Consider the following 20,946-nt stretch of genomic DNA (forward strand, 5'->3'; position numbering starts at 1 on the left):
ATAAAAGTGAAGACTTGATTTATGTTATTTCCATAGGATTCATTGCAACTCACTTGATATGGTTGGATAATTATTTCTGTATACCTATCCATTCTGTGATAGGAGTATGGCCCATCTAAGCACAAGAAGGAAGGCCCTCTAGGGAGCAGAACGGCCAAGATGTTCACTAAAACCCACAAAAAATTACTGTGGGAAATTAAAGAATATTGAAATCAATATACCATGTTCATGGGTCAAAAGACCTATTATTGCTAAGATTCTGAATCTCCCCAATGTGTTTATTTTATTTTTTGAGATAGGGTCTTTCTCTGTTGCCCAGGCTGGAGTGCAGTGGCACAATTTTGCCTCACTGCAACCTCTGCCTCCTGGTTCAAGTGATTCTCCTGGCTCAGCCTCCCGAGTAGCTGAGACTACAGGCACGCAGCACCATGCCTAACTAACTTTTGTATTTTTAGCAGAGATGAGGTTTCACCATGTTGGCCGGACTGGTCTTAAACTCTTGACCTCAAGTAATCCACCCACTTCAGTCTCCCAGTGTGTTGGATTACAGGTATGAGCCACTGCACCTGGCCCCCAGTGTGTTTTAAAATTTAACATATTCTCTCAATCAGAATTCCAGAAGGCTTGCATTTTTTGTCTTTAAAAATTTTTCGCTTTGGTAGAAATTGAAAAATGATTTTAAAACTTACATAGAAATATAGACCATCAAGAATAGTCACACCATTTTGAAAAAGAACAAAGTTAGAGGGTTTGTATTACCTGCTTTTGAAACTTATCATAAAACCACAACAATCAAGATAGAGTTGTGCTGGTATAAAAATAGATGTATAGATCAATGGGACAGAAAACAGAGTCCAAAAACAGACCCACACATATATGGCCAATTGATTTTTCACAGAGGTGCCCAGGCAGTTCAAAGGAGAAAGTATAATCTTTTCAGCAACTGGTTGCACAAAAACAAGCAAATGAACACTGATTCTAATCTCCCACCATATACAAAATTAACCTGAAATGGATCATACACCTAAATGGAAGAGCTAAGACTAAAAAACGCATAGAACAAAATATAGAAGAGAAATATTAGTGATGTTGAGTTTGGTAAAGATTTCTTAAATAGGGCACAAAAACATCAAAAAAAACAATACATTGAACTTTTGCAAAGTAAACTTTTGCTCTTTAAATAACACTGTCACAAATAGTTAAAGGCAAGCCACAGACTGGGAGGAAATTTTGCAAAACATATACAGCAAAGGTCTTGTACTTTATTTTTATACTTTACTAAGTCAATACAAAGTCAAAACAAAGATAATACAAGACAGAGGTCTTGTTCCTTACTATTCAGCAATAAGTAGACAAAGAGCCAGTTAAAAATAGACAAAGATATGAATAAACATTTCACCAAAGTACACATACAGATGGCAAGTAAGCACTTGAAAAGATTCTCAGCATCATTAGTAATTAGGATAAGATGCAAATTAAAACCACAATAAGATACTTCTCCTATACTATACTATACTCCATTGGCTGTATACCACCCCTGCCAAAAAAGGCAGTATTATCCAATCATATTTGGCATTATAAATACAGAAGGATGGAACTATATTACCAGTTAGTAATTTTTTTTTTTTTTGAGACAGGGTTTTGCTCTGCCACCCAGACTGAAGTGCAGTGGCACGGTTATAGCTCACTGCAGCTTCAAAGTCCTGGGCTCAGGCAATCCTCCCACCTCAGTCTCCCAGGTAGCTAGGACTACAGAAGTGTCCTACTACACCTGGCTAATGTTCTAAAATGTTTGGTAGATAGGGTCTTGCTATGTGGCCCAGGCTGGTCTCGAACTCCTTGCCTCCCGAAGTGTTGGGATTATAGGCATGAGCCACCGCACCTAATCTTAATAATAAAATTTAAATTGAGAGAAAGCATTAAGAATTAAAGTATTTTTCTTGTGTGGTAGATCAGTTAAGTATGTTGATAAACTTAGACTTTTTTCAGTTAATTATGTAGGCTAAAGATTTCTAGGCCAACCAACACAAGAATAGAAAGAGTATGTAAAGTGTAAACCTAATAGCTAACTAAAGAGGCCAGGCCTGATAGTTCACACCTGTAATTCCAGCACTTTGGGAGGCTCAGGTAGGAGGATCATTGTAGACTAGGAGTTCAAGGCCACCCTGGGCAACATAGCAAGACTCTGTTGCTACTAAATAATAATGATAAATAATTAAAAATTAGGCAGGCTTAGTAGCATTTACTTACAGTCTTAGCTACTCAGGAAGAGGCTGAGGTGAATCAGTTGAGCCAAGGAGTTCAAGGTTGCAGTGAGTTATGATCATGCCACTGCACTCCAGCCTAGGCAACAGAGTGAGACCTGTCTCTTAAGAAAAAAACCACAAGGGGAAATGAAATAATGAAAAAAAGAAGGCAGGAAACTCATTAAAAGAAAAGCTAATATTGAGGGAAGAGGCCAACACTTAATATCTGAAACAAAAAGCTGTATTAGTAGTTTAAGCAAGAAGAGCTATGCTTATAAGACTTATTCTTTATGAGCAAATCAGAGAATTACTTTTTTTTTTTTTTTTTTGAGACAGAGTCTTGCTCTGTCACCCAGGCTGGAGTGCAGTGATGTGATCTTGGCTCATTGCAACCTCTGCCTCCTGGGTTAAAGTAATTCTGTCTCAGCCTCCTGAGTAGCTGGGACTACAGGTATACACCACTGTGCATAGCTAATTTTTGTGTTTTTAGTAGAGACGGGGTTTCACCATATTGACCAGGCTTGTCTCCAACTCCTGACCTTGTGATCCACCTGTCTCAGCCTCCCAAAGTGCTGGGATTACAGGCATGAGCCACTGTGCCTGGCCTGAGAACTACTCTTTTGTAGAGTGGTTCTTAGTTTGGCCAAGTGTATTTTGGTTGCCTGTTGCGCTGTGTTGGCATCTGCACTCATGCCACAAATCGATGGCAGGTAAAGCTGCTTACCCCTTAGCACAAGTCAAATCAGTAGCACTTAACTACTATAGTTGTCATTATATTTCTCACTGCCACACATAGTTTCACCATGTTGGCCAGGCTGGGACACTCTTAAAACTTAGGAAAAACAATGAAGCCAGTTTTACTTAAAAATGTTATTGATGAAACATTAAATTTTATGAAATCTCAATTTTTGATTATACATCATTTTACTCAAAAACAAATGTCTACTCAGGAGGTTGAGACAGAAGGATCACTTGAGGCCACCCTGAGCAACATAGTGAGACCCCATCAAAAAAAAAAATGTGATGAAATGGGAAATATGCATAAAACACAGCCACTGCACACTGAAGCTTTATTGTTGTCCCGGGGAAAAGCACTCATGGTGTGGACTGTTTGAACTACAAGCTGAACTAGCTGTTCTTTTGGGGGTACCATTTTTACTTGAAAGAAATGATAGACAAAGTATGGTTATTAGACTTGGGTTTTGGCTGACCTTTTCTCAAAGATGAATGAAGTAAGCCTGGCACTTCAAGGGAAACAGTTGGCAGTACTTTTTGCAGTGAAAAAACTCCAGCTTTCTCTGGGCATGGTGGCTCACGCCTGTAATCCAAGCACTTTGGAGGCCAAGGCGGGCGGATCACCTGAGGTCAGGAGTTCAAGACCAGCCTGACCAACATGGTGAAACCCCGTCTTTTTTCTTTTAAATAAAAAAAAAGAAAAAGCAAAAACTCCAGCTTTCAAGTGGAGATTAGAATTCTGAAAAACTTACATCTGCCACCATAAGCCTGACATCTCTCTCTCTATATATATTTTTTTGAGACAGAGTCTTGCTCTGTCACCCAGGCTAGAGTGCAGTGGTGTGATCTTGGGTCACTGCAACCTTCACCTCCCAGGTTCAAGCAATTCTCCTGCTTCAGCCTCCTGTGTAGCTGGGACTACAGGCATGTGCCACCATGCCCGACTATTTTTTGTATTTTTATTAGAGACGGGGTTTCACCATGTTGGCCAGGATGGTCTTGATCTCCTGACCTTGTAATCTGCCCACCTCAGCCTCCCAAAGTGATGAGATTACAGGCGTGAGCCACCACACACGGACGTCTCAATATTTCAACATTTTTCTGATAAGATCAGTAGAGATATTAACAAATGAGATTTTTTGATATTTTATAATAAATGTGAAATCATTGGAAGATGTGCATAACTCAGTGAATCCATAATGCTCAAATGACTACTGTTAGGATGTTACAGAGTCATGTATGAATAAAAGGTCCATTCAAAGTATAAGATAGGCCAATAGATTGTCATGTAACAGAGTATAAAAATAGTCACTGATACAGCTTCAGATTCCATATTGCAACCAACCTTTAAGAAGCCAGGCCGGGCGTGGTGGCTCATGCCTGTAATCCCAGCACTTTGGGAGGCTGAAGTGGCCAGATCATGCGGTCAAGAGATCAAAACCATCCTGGATAACGTGGTGAAACCCCACCTCTACTAAAAATACAAAAATTAGCTGGGCATGGTGGCGTACACCTGTAGTCCCAGCTACTCGGGAGGCTGAGGCAGAAGAATTGCTTGAACCCAGGAGACAGTGGTTGCACTGAGCCAAGATCACGCAACTGCGCTCCAGCCTGATGACAGAGTGAGACTCTGTCTCAAAAAAAGAAAAACAAAAAGCCACCACTTTTGTTTTTAGTTTTGGTGTAGTGTCAAGGAGGAATATACACAATCATTTGAAAAGATTATTATAATACCCCTCCCTTCTTTTTCTAGCTATTTTTGTAAGAGGCCTGTTTTTTTCATATATTTCATTCAAAACTGTTTTTGCAACAGATTGAATGCAGAAACAAATGAGAACCCAATTTTCTCTAATGAAACTGGGAATTAAAGAGATTTGCAAAATTCTAAAGCAATGCCACTCTCTTCCTACTAATTTTTTTTTTGTTTTAGAAAATATTTTTCATGAAATTATGTTGTTACAGTATTTAATGAGTTTATTACTATGAATTTTAAATGAGCTAGTAAATATTTTTAAGTGTCTTAGTTTTAATTTATAATGTAATAAATACTAATATAATTATTAACCCACACACACTAACACTCTTTGTGTCCTCAATAAGTTTTAAGAGTGTCTTTTAATAGCACCTTGAAAAAATGTATAAAATTAAAAAAAATAAATAAATAACAGTGTCCCAACCTGGCCAACATGGTGAAACCCTGTCTTGATCTACAGTTACATACTACCATGTCCAACTGATTTTTGTATTTTTACAAAAAATAGAAGGTACATACTACCATGTCCAGCTGATTTTTGTATTTTAAAAATACAAAAATCAGCTGGACATGGTAGTATGTATCTGTAGTCCCAGCTACTTGGGAGGCTGAGGCACAAGAATCGCTTGAACCCAGGTTACAGAGGTTGCCATGAGCTGACACCACACCACTACACTCTAGCCTGGGTGACAGTATGAGACTCTGTCTATAAATAAATAAATAAACAACTTTTAAGAGTGTAAAGAGTCCTGAAGCCAAAAGTTTTCGAACCACTGTATTAGAGTCTTCAGTGGAGATCAGGGATTGGTGGCTGTTCAGAAGTAAGAGTGTTCAATATTGGCTGATCTTTATCTGTGGATTCATAGTTACCTGAGTTAGACTATCATTAATTTTTAGGTAACTTTCAGAAGCACAGTCATTGAAATGAAGCTTCTATTAATTGGCTGGCTTTCAAAAACCTTGTATACTGGTATGGAACAGCCAATGGTCAATTCAGATGGTTTTAAACGGTTCTTGTGGTTACTTCTTGCTGTGGAAGAACAATCAGTACCTTCCTATATGGATAGGAACTCGAGATGAAAACATATGTCCACATTAAAACTTATACACAAATGTTGATAGCAGTCTCCCCTCCCCTCCCCTCCCCTCCCTTCCCCTTCTTCTTTCTTCTTCTTTTTCGTTACCAGGAGAAGCTGGTCTTTCAGGGTCATTTTTTTTTTTGAGATGGAGTCTTGGTCTGTCACCACGCTGGAGTGCAGTGGCGTGATCTCAGCTCACTGCAACCTCCACCTCCCGGACTCAAGCAATTCTCCTGCCTCAGCCTCCTGAGCAGCTGAGACTACAGGTGTGTGCCACCATGCCCATCTAATTTTTGCATTTTTAGTAGAGATGAGGTTTCACCATGTTGGCCAGGATGGTCTCGATCTCTTGACCTCATGATCTGCCCACCTCAGCCTCCCAAAGTGCTGGGATTACAGGCGTGAGCCACTGCCACCCAGCCAGCAATATTATTTGTTATAGCCAAAAAGTGGAAACAACTCAAATACACAGCAGCTGAAGAATGGATGAATAAGGTGGTATATCCAAACAATGGACTGTTCAGCAATAAAAAAGAATGAGGTACTGATAATGCTACAATATGGATGAGCCTTGAAAACATTATCCTGAATGAAAGAAGTAGGCCACAAAGGCCACATATTTAATGGTTTCACTGACATGTCCAAAACAGGCAAATCTGTAGAGGCAGAAAGTAGACTAGTGGCTGGAGGGGCTAGGAGGATGATATCTAAGGGACATAGGGTGATTCTTCCTTAACCATTATCTGCCAAGGCCACACCAGGCTGAGCAGTGGAAGAATGTCCCTCCTGGGAGCTGGACAGCCTCAGCAGTTCATTTCCTGTTGATGGGGATTTTGGGAGCTTGGGAATTCTTCTAAGATTTAATATAGTCACAAGCCATTGCATGCTGGGCTTGGAATTTCTTTGGCTATACAATTCCTTCAAAATTTAAGTAGCAAACTATAAAAAGATTTTTTTTAGATAATTGTGGAAATATGAATGTGGTGTGAGCATTTGATGAAATTAAGAATTACCTTGTGTTAATCATATTGTGGTCACGTAAGGAAGTGTCTTTGTGTTTTATAATGTCCATAAAGATGTATTTAGGTACGACATGATGTGGTGTCGGGGACTTGTTTTATAATAATGCAACCAAAAAAGAGAGAAGGAGAAAGAAAAAGGGGCAAGGGAAGGAAAGAAAAAACAAAGGAAGAAAGGAAGCCAGAAGCAAAATGTTTTAATTGTTGAATCTGTAGGATCGGGTTTAATTGTACTATTCTCTCTACTTTTGTGTAGTTAAAAACTTTCGTTTAAAGTCAGGCTGGCTTGGTGGCTCACACCTGCAATCCCAGCAGTTTGGAGGTCAAGGCAGGAGGTTCACTTGAACCCGAAAGTTTGAGACCAGACTGGGGAACGTAGTGAGAACTCCCCTCTACTGAAAATAAAAATGAGAAATCAGCTGAATGTGGTGCACGTGCTTATAGTCCCAGCTACTTAGAAGGCTAAGGTGGGAGGATCGCTTGAGCCTAGGATGTTGGGGCTCCAGAAACCGTATCTGCCAAGGATCTTATTTAGTCTCTGATCTTTTACTTATTGGCCTTTGTGCTCTGTCCTTCAGTCTAGCCCTTGAATTAATTCATGGCTACTTGGTGAATAGTCCAGGGTGGGAGATGGGAGACAATACTTTTAGTCTTCTCCTTTGGGTTCACTCCAGTTGTCTGGCAGAGAATTCAACTATAGGTTGAAAAATATTGGGGCCACAGTTTTCTCTCCTGTGAAGGTTGTTGCTTGGCAGCATCCCCTTAAAACTGCTTCCATTGAGGATACAAACGCTCCCATTTGTAACAAGGGGATGGGAAGTTGTCTGTGTGTATGTTCATATTTATACATACATAAGCATATATATTATATATAGGTTTGCATACATATGCATAAATTAACTGGAAGCATAAAACCCAGAAATAATAACTTTGGTTTCTTTCTGGGAAGAAAACTGATAGCTGGAAGACAAGAGAGGGTGAGACTGCTGGGGACAGGAGGTAGGATGAAAGGGGACCGAAAGCCAAGTCCTGGGGAACTGACAGCCAAGGGGGAAGCAGGTGGAAGGACAGAATGGGAAGAAGCCTGAGAAGGAGTAGACAGACAGATAGGAGGGAAAGCCAAAGGAAGAAAAAGTTTCAAGAAGTCGTGCAGAGGCATCTGTGTGCCCTTGGACCCAGCATTTCCACTTCAGGAATTCTGCTATAGGGATTCTTGCACACTTGCTAAATGATCTGTGCACAGGGTTACCCACGGCAGCACTTTTTGTTTGTTATTTGCAGTGTTGTGTTTAATAGCAAAAGTTTGGAAGCAATTAGAGTGTTACCAGGAGGAAACAAGTTAATTAAATCATGGTTCCCTCATCTGTACTCTCTGCACCTGAAGATGAGGAGGCTCTGTATACACTGATATGAAGAGATTCTAAAATATACTGTTAGGTGTAAAAAGCAAGGATGGGGAGTTTTGTTTGGGGCTTATAATGTTTTAAACTTTTATCATTGGTGTAAATGGATGTAGCCGGTTGTCATAGTCCTTATAATTACGATACTGTTTTTTTGGGGTTTTTCTCTGAGCTCTAGTATTCTGTTATTCTTTTGGACTTCCTTTTTATGAGCAATAGTTGGCATGGAGGAGTGGCAAATCAAATTTTTTTGGTTATTAAATCGGCTCCATTTCAAGCCAATCAGCATTGCCTCTTGCTGTTTTGTGTCTGGCTGCCAAGTGCCTTTATATGGTGTTTCAGCTTTTTAACAGAGCTTTGATATGTAGCAGTTATCCTGAGCCACAAGAGGGCAGAAGAACCTTTTGATTCCACAGGACAGGCTAGTGCTGGAATCACTTCTGGCAAAATCCTGCATGGAGTAGTTCTTCAACTCACTTACCGGACCGTGGGTACCCGAAGGCAGGCCAGTGTCTGAGTCATCAGAGGAGGCAATGGAGGGGTGAGAGGAGAGAGCACAGATTTTGAAATCCTCTATACCTCCGTATGTTCCGGGCTCCCCTGCAAATTACTTAGTGAACTATACTCCTTTCAGTGCTTAATCTCTCTCAGAGCTTGAATATATAAGACAATAGAGGCATTATAGCATAATCGAGCATAAGAGTTGAGGCTTTGCAATCCACCCCACCTAACCTTGAGTTCTGGCTCTGTGACTTTGGGTCATTTCTTTACTCTCATTTATTCAGTGAGATAGCGTGGGTAGAGCTCTTAGCACTGTGTTGTGAACACTCACAAAGTAACTGCTATAATTACAATAGTACAAGGTACCAGCACAGATGAATAATAACAATAGATCCTTAATAACTTTTTTTATGTATTGTGTATTTAATAACTTAGGTGTTTGATTATAAGCAAGGTGGTAATATTTATATTTCCTTTAAGACAATTTCAGAGCTACTTTTCTCAGAGGGGCCCTTAAAATGTTTGTGGTCTTTCTTACAAATAGTCTTTTAATAGTATAGTACATCCTGAATTTTTGCAGAGTCTCAATTTTAAGGGTTCTATCCCACTATGATTTGCTGTATTTTTGACTGGAAAATATAGTATTTGGGCTATATAATGAGGTACAGTTGGGCAACACAATATTGCATCAGGGTATAGTGCCTGTCTCAGGCTGAGATCCAGCGGAAGCAAACTCTGAGATAAAGATGAGGGTGTGAAAGGCTTATTAGGGAGTGGTTATGGAATCAATATTCCTGAAAGAAAAAGAAAGGAAATGGGGAAGAAGGGAAAAGGAAAGGGAAAGACGTGGAGATTATATAGAGGGGAAGAATCAGGCTGTGATTCAGTCTCAGTAAAAGGCTTCAGCCCACCCCTTATGGGGAGTGAGAGACTCAGATAATCCATGTTTTCTAAGCCATGGAGTGAGAGAGCTGTGCCTTTATAGCTTCTCCTGACCTGTCATTGGATGAGGGCTGTCCCAGGAAGGGGCATGGCCCTGGGCCAGGCAGCACTCTTCAGCTGATGCCTTCCCTGAAGAGGGCTGACAGCTGAGGGCTTTCTGTCCTTCACCATCCCAGCAGCTGGGGAATAAGCCCTTCATTTCTTGAGTTGCCTCTACAGCTTCCACCATAGTGCCCAAAGGGCTCCCCTGAAAGGGCTGGTAGAGTAATACAAGATAGCTTTATACAGAATTGCTTGGAAGCAACACTTAAGAATAATTGTTATTTTTAACTTTAAGAATTCAGGGCTGAGCACAGTGGCTCACGCTTGTAATCCTAGCACTTTGGGAGGCTAAGGCGGGTGGATCACAAAGTCAGGAGTTCAAGACCAGCCTGGCCAATATGATGAAACTCCGTCTCTACTAGAAATACAAAAATTAGCTGGACATGGTGGCGGGCATCTGTAATCCCAGCTACTCTGGAGGCTCAGGCAGAATTGCTCGAACCTGGGAGGTAGAAGTTGCAGTGAGCTGAGATCACACTACTGCACTCCAGCCTGGGCAACAGAGCGGGACTCTGTCTCAAAAAAAAAAAAAAAAAATTCAGGATAATATCATTTTAGTGTTAGCGTAGACTCTAGTGTAACCAACTACCCCAAAATTTCAGTGGTTTAACGCAATAAAGGTTATTTCTCTCCTGTAATAAACTGGTGCAGGTCTATATTGGTGGGGAGGGATTCTGTTCTACTTAATTCATTTAGGGCCACAGACTTCATGTAGTGACTCCCTCAGGCCCTAGGGCCTGGAGTCCTCCACTGGATTCTTTAATCCAGCTCCCAGAGGAGAAATGGACAGGAACATGGAGAATTGTGCAGGTCTCAGTGAAGACACCTCTCTCTTCAAGCTTCTCTCAGCATACGTTCCACAGATCAGTACTCAGTCGCGTGGTCCCACCTCACTGCGAGGAGCAGTCCTGTGCCCAGGAGAACAGGCAGGCCACGTAGCCCTCACAGCTACACTGTGATGTTGCTCGTACCTGTGTGGTGGCTCAATTTCATCACTATTGGTGAATCAAAGATACTTCTATATGTTTTAGGTTCCCCACACTTAAAATACTTAAACTGCCACCATCATAATATCATAGTTTTACTTACCTGGGGACGTTTTAAAAGGCTGAGGAAAGCTAAACTTTATCAGAGAGAAAGAATGGAAGGGAGGAATACAGAGCTGAGAATTTAAGGATTCCTTGCTCTGGAAAGGCAAAAAAAGGCAAAACAATTTCGTGTTGGTGTGTGCGTGCGCACTTTTTTTAAGTGGTGTGGGAGAAAATTGAGAAGCCTCTGATCCTGCCATGTAGCTATAAAAACAAGCTCCTCTTTTCCTCTGCTGTTAACAGGAATGATGTCTTTCACATGTAACATGGAGATAGATGTGTGCGCTGCAGGGAAACACATGAGCATCTCTGTGCTTGAAAAAAGAAGCTTGAAGAGAGAAGTCTCTTCACTGAGACCATGTTCCTGTCTATTTCTCCTCTGAGAGCTGGATTAGAGAATCCAGTGGAGGATGTTACAAGGAAATATTCATTCAAATAGCCCTGACAGCTCTTTGCCCAGATTCACATGAATACCACCTTAAGTAGCCCTTAAGTCGGCCGAAGAGAGGCTGAGGGAGATATATCAATGACTTCTTCTGTCAGTCTATGAGGATTACTGCTAACTGCCAGATTGTTCCTTACTCAGCTTTATTCCAGACAGTGTGGGGCATTTAGGAATAGAGGCACCTGGGCCTGGGAATTTTAAAGACTGAAAGCTGAGACCCACAAGAAGTAACCAATAACAAGACAGTGAGATGAGATGTTTCAGAGACAACAAAGAAGTGGTGATTTAAATATAAATAAATAAGACGTGATGTCAAGGAAAGCTTTGAGAAAGAGATGGGTACCGAAGCAGGGACCTGGCGGGTAGGATAGGACATTTGGGGACCTGGGGAAGTAGTCTAGCAGACAGAACACTAGAAATATTTTGCAAGCTTCAGTGAGAACTGAGAGTGACTTGTGAGGAATGGTGGGGGGCGGGGAGTAGTGAGACCAAGTATTGCAGATCAGGGCAGAGTCAGATGATAGAAGGCCCTAAGATGAGGTGTGGAGTTTAGATTTAACACGGCAGGGCCATTAGAGGCTTCTGCCCACCTGCTGGAAAAGTAGCATTCTGGACGTTAGTGTGAAGGAGAATTAACAGAACACAGAGGTTCCTTCTGGAATTTCTGTTGAGCGTCTAGAATTTAAAATGGGAGGTTGTGTTTATTCCCTCAGCAAAATAAGAGGAAGTGACTCTCAAGCCTGGACTTGAAAGATGAGTGAATAAGATGAGAAGTGCATTCTAGGCAGAGAGAGTAGCATGAATAAAGTGGAGGGGCCTGGAAAAGGGCTGGGAGAGTCTTGTATGGAATGCAGAGTTTGGATTCTGAGTTAGGCGGAAGCAGCTGATGAAAAGGATTTTAAGCCAGAGAGAAACGTGGTCAGATTTGCATTTTAGAAGACTCACTTTGGCAGCTGTGTGGAGGCTAGATTGAGAGAGAAAGAAAAGAGATAGGGATACCAACATCTTCAGCACTTTACCACCTGGGGAGGTTAAGGGATGGACAGATGCTGGGAAAGGCCTTGTAGTGAAGGTAACATCTGGGCTGAATAGGGAGGGGTAGGAGGAGCAGAAAGGCAAAGGGGAAGATTATGGATAGAGGCACAAGAGTGCAAGGGCATAGTGTAAATGAAAACCAGGGCAAGATGGGCATGGCTGGCATATAGAGCCTGGGTGATGGTACTGGGGATAGTACTCCCTGGGCAGGTAGGTAATGAGTCAGGTCACAAAGGGCCTTCTTTATATGTCACAGTGAACAGTGAACAGTTTAAACTTCATCAGGTAAATGAAGGGGAAGCCACAGACCATACATAAAGCAAGTCTCAACAAATTTCAGAGGATTGATCCCATGCAGAATTAATCCTCTGACCACAGTGAAATTAAGCTAGAAATGAATCACAAAAAGATAACTAGAATGTTAAGAAATGAACCTGTAAATAATCATTGGGTCAGATCATGGGAAGTAGAAAATATTTTGAATTGAATGATATTGAAAATATCAAAACTTGGGTGGGAGGCTAGGGGAAGGATAGCATTAGGAGAAATACCTAATATAGATGATGGGTTGATGGGTGCAGCAAACCACCATGGCACATGCACACTTATGTAACAGACCTGCACGTTCTACGCACGTATCCCAGAACTTGAAGTATAATTAAAAAAAAAAAAAAAAAGAAAATGTCAAAACTTGTGTGATGCTACAACAGCCTATAAGCATAGAGGGAAGTATGTAGACTTTAATGCACATGTTAGAAAAATAACCAAAGTTTGAAAAAAATTATTAATCTAAACATCAATTTTAAGAAGTGAGAAAATATACAGCACATTAAACCCAAAGAAGGAAAACAGAAAGTAACAGTTGGATGAAAAAGAAAAAAATATATAGAGGATTAACAAAGTCAAAAATTTGTTCTTTTGGCTGGGCACGGTGGCTCATGCCTGTAATCCTAGCACTTCGGGAGGCCGAGGTAGGAGGATCATGAAGTCAGGATATCAAGACCATCCTGGCCACGGTAAAACCCCATCTCTACTAAAATACAAAAAATTAGCCGAGCGTGGTGGTGCACGCCTGTGGTCCCAGCTACTCAGGAGGCTGAGGCAAGGGAATCGCTTGAATCCAGGAGACAGAGGTTGCAGTGAGCCAAGATCATGCCACTGCACTCCAGCCTGGTGAAAGAGCAAGACTCCCTCTCAAAAAAAAAAAAAAAAATTTATTCTTTCAAAAGATTATTATACTTTTTCTGAGGAGCAAGTTTTTTTAAAAAAGATGAAGTTGACAAATGCTGGGTGCAGTGGCTCACGCCTATAATCCCAGCACTTTGAGAGGCCAGTATTTGAGGATCGCTTGAGACCAGGAGTTCAAGACCAGCCTAGGCAACATAGCAAGAGCCTGTCTATACAAAATTTTTTTAAAAAATTATCTGGGTGTGGTGGTACATGCCTGTAGTCCTAGCTACTCCAGGTGGCTGAAGCAGGAGGATCACTTGAGCCCAGGTGTTCAAAGCTGCAGTCAGCTGTGATCACATGACTGCACTCCAGTCTGGGCAACAGAGCACGACTCCATCTCTAAAAATAAGAAATAAATTTTTAAAAATTAAAATTGACAGACCTCTGGCAAGAATGATTATGGAGGAGGTCAGGGAAGAGAGAAATTCAAGCACAAGTGCCAGTGAACAGTGGCAGGAATAGGAAAGGAGACCACACTGTAGGAGCTATAGACTTGAGAAAGATAAAATGAGGATATTAGGAACAATTTTATTCAAAAGTTCTGAGAATTTTGTGAAAATAGATCTATTTCTAGAATAATATCCAACTAAAACTGGCTGAAGAAGTAATGGAAAACCTTAGAATCCTGTAAACTTTTTAAACCAATGGAATCAATAATCCAAAATCTTTCTCCCCAGAGAACTTCAAACCCAGAGGGCTTCACTGGAGATTTCTTCAGCAGACTGAAAAGAATAAATAATTCCAGCTTTATACAAACAGTTCCAGAGAACTGAAAAAGAGGGACACTCCTTACTCATTTTTTGAGGCTAGCATAACCTTGATACCAAAACTGAAGAAAGACAAACTCAAGAAAGGAAGATTAAAGGCCAGGCTACTTAAAAATATAAATGTAGGACTACTTCCGGTGCAGTGAGGGCTCGAGGCTGACGCGGGGTAATTCCTCTTCTGCAATTACTTTTGGATGGAAGTATGCCCCTTTCTCAATAGAAGATGGTAATCTTGGAGAATGACCATGGAGAAGGGGATGAGTTCTGGAGAAGGGCTGCCTTCCAGATCATCTCAGGTTTCGGCTGGTAAAATAACAGCCAAAGAGTTGGAAACAAAGCAGTCCTATAAAGAGAAACGAGGCGGCTTTGTGCTGGTGCATGCAGGTGCAGGTTATCATTCTGAATCCAAAGCCAAGGAATATAAACATGTATGCAAACGAGCTTGTCAGAAGGCAATTGAAAAGCTGCAGGCTGGTGCTCTTGCAACTGATGCAGTGACTGCAGCACTGGTGGAACTTGAGAGACATGAATGAATTGGGGGAGAAAGCCACGTGAAGATGTTGGATAAAGTAAGAGAATTGCTGAGTCTATGGATTCTCCTTTTACAAATGCAGGAATGGGATCTAATCTAAATCTGTTAGGTGAAATTGAGTGTGATGCCAGCATAATGGATGGAAAATCCTTAAATTTTGGAGCAGTTGGAGCACTGAGTGGAATCAAGAACCCAGTCTCAGTTGCGAACAGACTGTTATGTGAAGGGCAGAAAGGCAAGCTCTCGGCTGGCAGAATTCCTCCCTGCTTTTTAGTTGGCGAAGGAGCCTACAGATGGGCAGTAGATCATGGAATACCCTCTTGCCCTCCTAACATCATGACCACAAGATTCAGTTTAGCTGCATTTAAAAGAAACAAGAGGAAACTAGAGCTGGCAGAAAGGGTGGAAACAGATTTTATTCAACTAAAGAAAAGAAGACAATCAAGTGAAAAGGAAAATGACTCAGGCACTTTGGACACGGTGGGCGCTGTGGTTGTGGATCACGAAGGGAATGTTGCTGCTGCTGTCTCCAGTGGAGGTTTGGCCTTGAAACATCCGGGGAGAGTTGGGCAGGCTGCTCTTTATGGATGTGGCTGCTGGGCTGAAAATACTGGAGCTCATAATCCCTACTCCACAGCTGTGAGTACCTCAGGATGTGGAGAGCATCTTGTGCGCACCATACTGGCTAGAGAATGTTCACATGCTTTACAAGCTGAAGATGCTCACCAAGCCCTGTTGGAGACTATGCAAAACAAGTTTATCAGTTCACCTTTCCTCGCCAGTGAAGATGGCGTGCTTGGCGGAGTGATTGTTCTCCGTTCGTGCAGATGTTCTGCTGAGTCTGACTCCTCCCAAAATAAGCAGACACTTTTAGTGGAATTTCTGTGGAGCCACACGACAGAGAGCATGTGTGTTGGATATATGTCAGCCCAGGATGGGAAAGCCAAGACTCACATTTCCAGACTCCCTCCTGGTGCGGTGGCAGGACAGTCCGTGGCCATCGAAGGTGGAGTGTGCCGTCTGGAGAGCCCAGTGAACTGACCCTTCAGACCGAGTGCGAAGCGTCTGAGAGGCATTTCAGAACCTGAGCTTTCTGGGGTTTTTAACTGAAGTTGGCTGTTTTATCTTCCTTGTTTTATAATTCCTATTGCAACCTCGTGCACTGCTCGAGACACAAGTGCTGCTGTAGTTAGCGCTTAGTGACACGCGGGCCTTTGGCGGGTGAGCGGGACTGTGTGTGTGTGTGTGTATGCGCGCACACATGTGTGCATGTGTGTATGTGTGCAGTATGTGTGTTCGCTTCTCCCTGGATGAAATAGAAACTCCTTGTTATGTGACCAGGAATGGTTAAATCATCTTTACATAATGTATGCTTTAACTGTTTACAAGTAAAACCTAAAGTTGCAGGAAACATTTTTTATTTCGTCAAGAGGTACCAGCTGTCACTGATGTAATGTGTCAGAACTGAAGAGTAAATCTACTTGTTTAAATGACTTGACAGTGGTAGTGCTTCATTTAATAACAGTAATAAGTAATGAGGTGTTTTTATTTGTTAACCAGTTTAAGTGGATCCTGTGGTAACTTAAACTGTTGTTCTCATCCCTTATATGGGGCATTTTTCTTTAACAAAGAATGGTTTCAGTGAAACAATCTAGCAAAGAATTAATGTCAGAATCTTTTAAAATAATAGTCTGATTGATACAGTTTGTACTTCTTTCATCGAGCTTTTCTAAGCTTAAATATTGCATAACTTCGAGCTGTATGGGCTATATTATGAAAGAATATGTAAAGAGAACATACAGTAATGCACAGTCCTTAATTTGTGTATAATGGAATGTTATTTACAATATAACACTGTAAATAAGAAAGCAAAGTTTATGGGAAAATTCAATATTATCTTTGTTTTTGTTTAAATATATTTTTAAGATAAAGGCACAAAAATAAAAGAAGCATATTACTGGGTATAGTATGTGACTCCTCTTCTCAGACTAATAAATTATCTTTTGAATCCCTGAAAAAAAAAAAAAAAAAAAAAAATATAAATGTAAAAATCTTGAACAGAAATTTAGCAAATTCCACAATATATAAAAAAGATAACATATCACCATCTAGTTGGGCTTATCCTAATATGCATGCTTGAGTTAACATTAGATAAATCCATTAATGTAATTAATCACACTCATAGGTTAAATAGGTTTTAATAGATTAAAAAGAAAAACATCTCATTTCAGTAGATACAGAAAAAGCATTAAAAAAAATTCAGCATATGTTCATGCTGGAACCGCTTAGCAGGCTAGGATTAGCAGAGAGTTTTCATCTGAAAAAGGGTATCTGTCCGTAAAACTCAAGCAAATATTTTAAGGGTGAAATTTTGAAAGTTTTCCCTTCAAGATCAGAAACAAGACAAGAATATTCCCCAACCACTTTTTTTCCAATATTGAGCTGGATGCCTCGCCTGGTGCACTGAGGCAAGAAAAACCCATGGTAAAAATCTAAACCAAGGAAGTAATAGGATGGGGAGGGGAGGGCTTGGGCTTGGGAGAAATTTGGGAAGAAGTGTCATGCCTTGGGTCATGTGTTTCTTTCTTTTTTTTTTTTTTTGACAAATATTCATTAAATATATAATCTGGTTATGGGGAAGGTAGGAAAGAGAAGCAAAGGAAAGGGGCCTAACATTTATTCAGTTTCTACCCCGTGAAGGTGCTGGACTAGATGGTTCACATGTTTTAGCTTATTTCATTCACATATTCTCTTTGCTATCTTGAAAACTCATGTAATTAGTCATTAGGGAAACTACATAAGAAAAAGGTAATATATTATATTTGCATAAAATATTCCCATTGTAAACTACTAGTTCAAGCTTCTATTTAGGTATGAAAGGATGTTGTATTTGATGTAGTAGTTCTGTTTTTATTTTTTCTCTCCGATTTTTATTCATATAGCAGGTCTTTGAAGTAGAATGAAGTCTGGCAAATGGTCTTTTTCTAATTTTATAGATAAAGAAGCAAGTACAAAATTACACTGATTAGCTCAATTGTCAATATGGGACTGAAACTTTTATCTTTCATCCCAGGGAGTAAATAATTTAAACTATAACTTGAACCATGGGGTAAATAATTTAAACTGTAACTTGAAAGCACATAATCAAAAGATTTTTGAAACGGAAATATGTTGGGGTCCTGGAAGCATAGTTCAGGGAATCAAGCAGAATATTCTCTAGTAAAAGTCTTTGTAAGACTAACTTAGAGAGAGAGAGAGAGAGAGAGAGAAAGAAGGAGAGAGAGAGAAGAAGTGAGGAGAGTAGAGGGGAATGGAGGAGACGGGAAAGAGAAGAGGGGAGGAGTAGAAGGGAGAAGACCAGTGGATAGGCCTCAAGTTTTTAGCTGTGTGCATAAATTAACGAACACAAATGGAGCAGATTTTAAAAGCACTGACACAGGAGGGAGGGGAGATGCAACCTCATTATGACTTGCCGAGGTGGGACTGGTGACAAAAACATGATGATAAAAAGATAGCACCCTTCAAAGACTACATTTAAAGGAGAAAAAGAAGTAAGCTGTCCTGGAGGTTAGACTAAGGATGAAAATTGCTTGGACAGCTGTTTTTTTTCTTTTTTTTTGGAGATGGAGTCTCACTATGTGCCCAGACTAGTCTTGGACTCCTGGGCTCAAGCGATCCTCCGGCCTCAGCCTCCCAAAGTAGCGGAGACTACAGACGCACATGAGACTCGGATAGTTGTTGACTGACGGTTAACTCTAGAAGTGAAGCATTTAATAAAATCTTGCCTTGCTTCTTATTGCTTGGAAGGGATAATAAATTACTCAATTTAGCAAACATTTCTGAATTCCTGCTGCATGCCATGTACTTTGCCAAGTACTCAGGATATTATGTCTGGTGAAGGTCAGTCTCTGAGCTAGAAGAAGGCTCTGAGCCCTGATCTCTAACTCAGATAATCCAGAACGTCCTCTCATGGCATACAAGGCCCTTCATATTCTGATCTGTCTGTCTTTACAGCTTTATCTTCCAGAATAACAAAGATAGCTATCATGGATTGAGGTTAAGTGCTTTGCATGCCTTACTTCCTTAATCAGATCTTTACTCTTCCAGCTGTAGTTGCCATTTCCAGTGGAATTCTTTTGTCTCTCATCAGTTTTCCCCTTTTCTTGGATATTTTCATCCTCTACTTTGTCATGACTCTTTCTCTTTGGGCAATAAACATGCTTATGGACATATAAATAAAAACAATATATTTTATATTCAAATTGAGTGTCTGAATATATAGGTTATAAATAGGATGGCTGGCTTAGAAAACATGAATTAGAGACTTCTTTTCCAGGTACTATAAAAGTGATTCTTGGAAATCATTATATTTAAATAAGCAAGACTGTTGGGTGACTTTTTTTAGAAACCACTTTTGACCCATGACATAAAATTTAGTCCAGAACTCAGATTATAATGTTTTAATAAAGGTGTGTGTGTGTGTGTGTGTGTGTGTGTGTGTGTGTCTGTGTGTGGCGTCTGTACTCTCCAGGCCGTGGTTGTTATATAGTTGTGATGCTGATAGTATTAATTTGAGGAAAATAAATTTCTTAAAAATGAACACCTCCCTTTGTTTTTTTATAGAAGATGGTTTGTTTCAAAGGTATGTGCTCCTGGATGTTGGGACATCATTTTTCTCTCTTTCAGGAGCATGGAAGTTAAAAGAAAAAATAAGGGGCAATATGAGAAGTCAGCTGACTTGAAACTGAGCATATCCAGCAGAGGTGGTCCTTTTTTAAATCCTATTTATATATTTTCTTTTTATCATGCTGTACAGATTTCCTGGAATCTAGAGTGCTTGTGATAGGCTCGACCTTCCTTCATGAGCTCATTGCTTATGTCTTATTCTCTCCAGCTACACTCTTGGTGCCCTTTCCTATTGCAGTGATTTTTTGGTTTGTTTATTTTTGTTTTTGAGACAGGGTCTCACTCTGTCATCCAGGCTGGAGTACAGTGGTGTGATCATAGCTCACTGCAGCCTTAGACTCCTGGGCTCAAGTGCTCCCTCGGCCCCAGTCTCCCTTGCAGTGATTTTTTTTAGAGAAAGTTTTAAAATTTTTATTCAGTGGAATTGTTTAATAACATGAGAAAATACTTTTTCTTGGCAGATACTGACTTTATTCTCAAATCTTTGTTGAAAAATCACTATATAATTGAATTTCCTATTTAGGCTTTGAATGCTCTGATAAGTGAGAAAGTGGAAGTGAGAAAGGAAGATTGAGGGATATTGAGTGTCATAACTAGAGTTAATTAATGCCTTCTGAGATAGCTGTGTCTGGGGAGCCACATCCAACCTCACTCCAACAGGCATGATTTTGGCTCCTGACTGACATACTACCTGTGATTTTTTTGGTTTTGTTTCTAAAGACTGGAAAGATACTAACTCAAGTCTTTCTTGGCATCTCAGTTTCATCTTACTGAGTTTACTACATGCTCTGGTGCCAGGGCTCCCAGTTCTGACCTATTGTTAATCCTTTTTATTTATTTGTTTCCTCTTAGTTTTTTGCTTTGGAGAAATTATAAGCTATTGGAAAAGTTGAAAGAAGAAGTTGATGAACATCAAGATCCTGTCAACTAGATTCCTCAGTTTACATTTTAACATTTGCCACATTTGTCCTATCTTTGTAGATGGATGGATGGATAGATAGATGATAGACAGATAAGTAGACAGATAATAGACATTTTTCTGTACAATTTGAAAGTAAGGTGCAAAGTTTTTGATACTTCCTCAAATATCTCAGTTTGCACCTCCTAAAAAACAGTTATTCTCCTTCATAGCCCTGGTACCATTATCACAAAGAAAATGGACTTAATTCTTACATTAATTATTTAATAATTAACTTACTAATCACAAGGGCAGAAATGTTCTGTGGTTCAACATCTTAACCAAATTATCCAATTTAACATCAGCATTAGTGGGTGTCTGTCATTATGTGCCTTCTGATGTGATGCAGTAAGAAATACATATCACCTACATAGTTTAACTTTCATTCAGGTTAAACCCCTGTGCCAAGGGGTTTAACCTGAATGAAA

The 20,946-nt window shown here is 40.3% G+C and overlaps 2 protein-coding genes across 9 annotated transcripts in view; both read left to right on the plus strand.

The window, feature by feature from the left end:
• ST3GAL3 (ST3 beta-galactoside alpha-2,3-sialyltransferase 3) overlaps positions 1-20,946 on the plus strand; it is a 231,427-nt gene that overhangs the window by 52,825 nt on the left and 157,656 nt on the right. The gene's annotated exons all lie outside the window — the stretch shown is intronic.
• LOC135273392 (threonine aspartase 1) lies at positions 14,493-16,836 on the plus strand. The gene is made up of 2 exons (XM_064372276.1): positions 14,493-14,862; positions 14,934-16,836. Exons 1-2 carry the CDS (start codon positions 14,582-14,584, stop codon positions 15,913-15,915), a joined length of 1,263 nt encoding a protein of 420 aa, XP_064228346.1. The 5' UTR covers positions 14,493-14,581; the 3' UTR covers positions 15,916-16,836.

The sequence above is a fragment of the Aotus nancymaae genome, unplaced genomic scaffold (assembly GCF_030222135.1).
Source record: "Aotus nancymaae isolate 86718 unplaced genomic scaffold, 86718_ANA_hifiasm-v0.15.2.pri h1tg000007l, whole genome shotgun sequence".
Taxonomy (NCBI): Eukaryota; Metazoa; Chordata; class Mammalia; order Primates; family Aotidae; genus Aotus; species Aotus nancymaae.

Bases quoted from the DNA above. Each gene is read 5' to 3' on its own strand.
- LOC135273392 (XM_064372276.1), top strand. From the start codon at position 14,582: ATGACCATGGAGAAGGGGATGAGTTCTGGAGAAGGGCTGCCTTCCAGA. The intron at 14,863-14,933 runs GAGACATGAATG...TGCTGAGTCTAT, and splicing joins GCAGCACTGGTGGAACTTGA to GGATTCTCCTTTTACAAATG.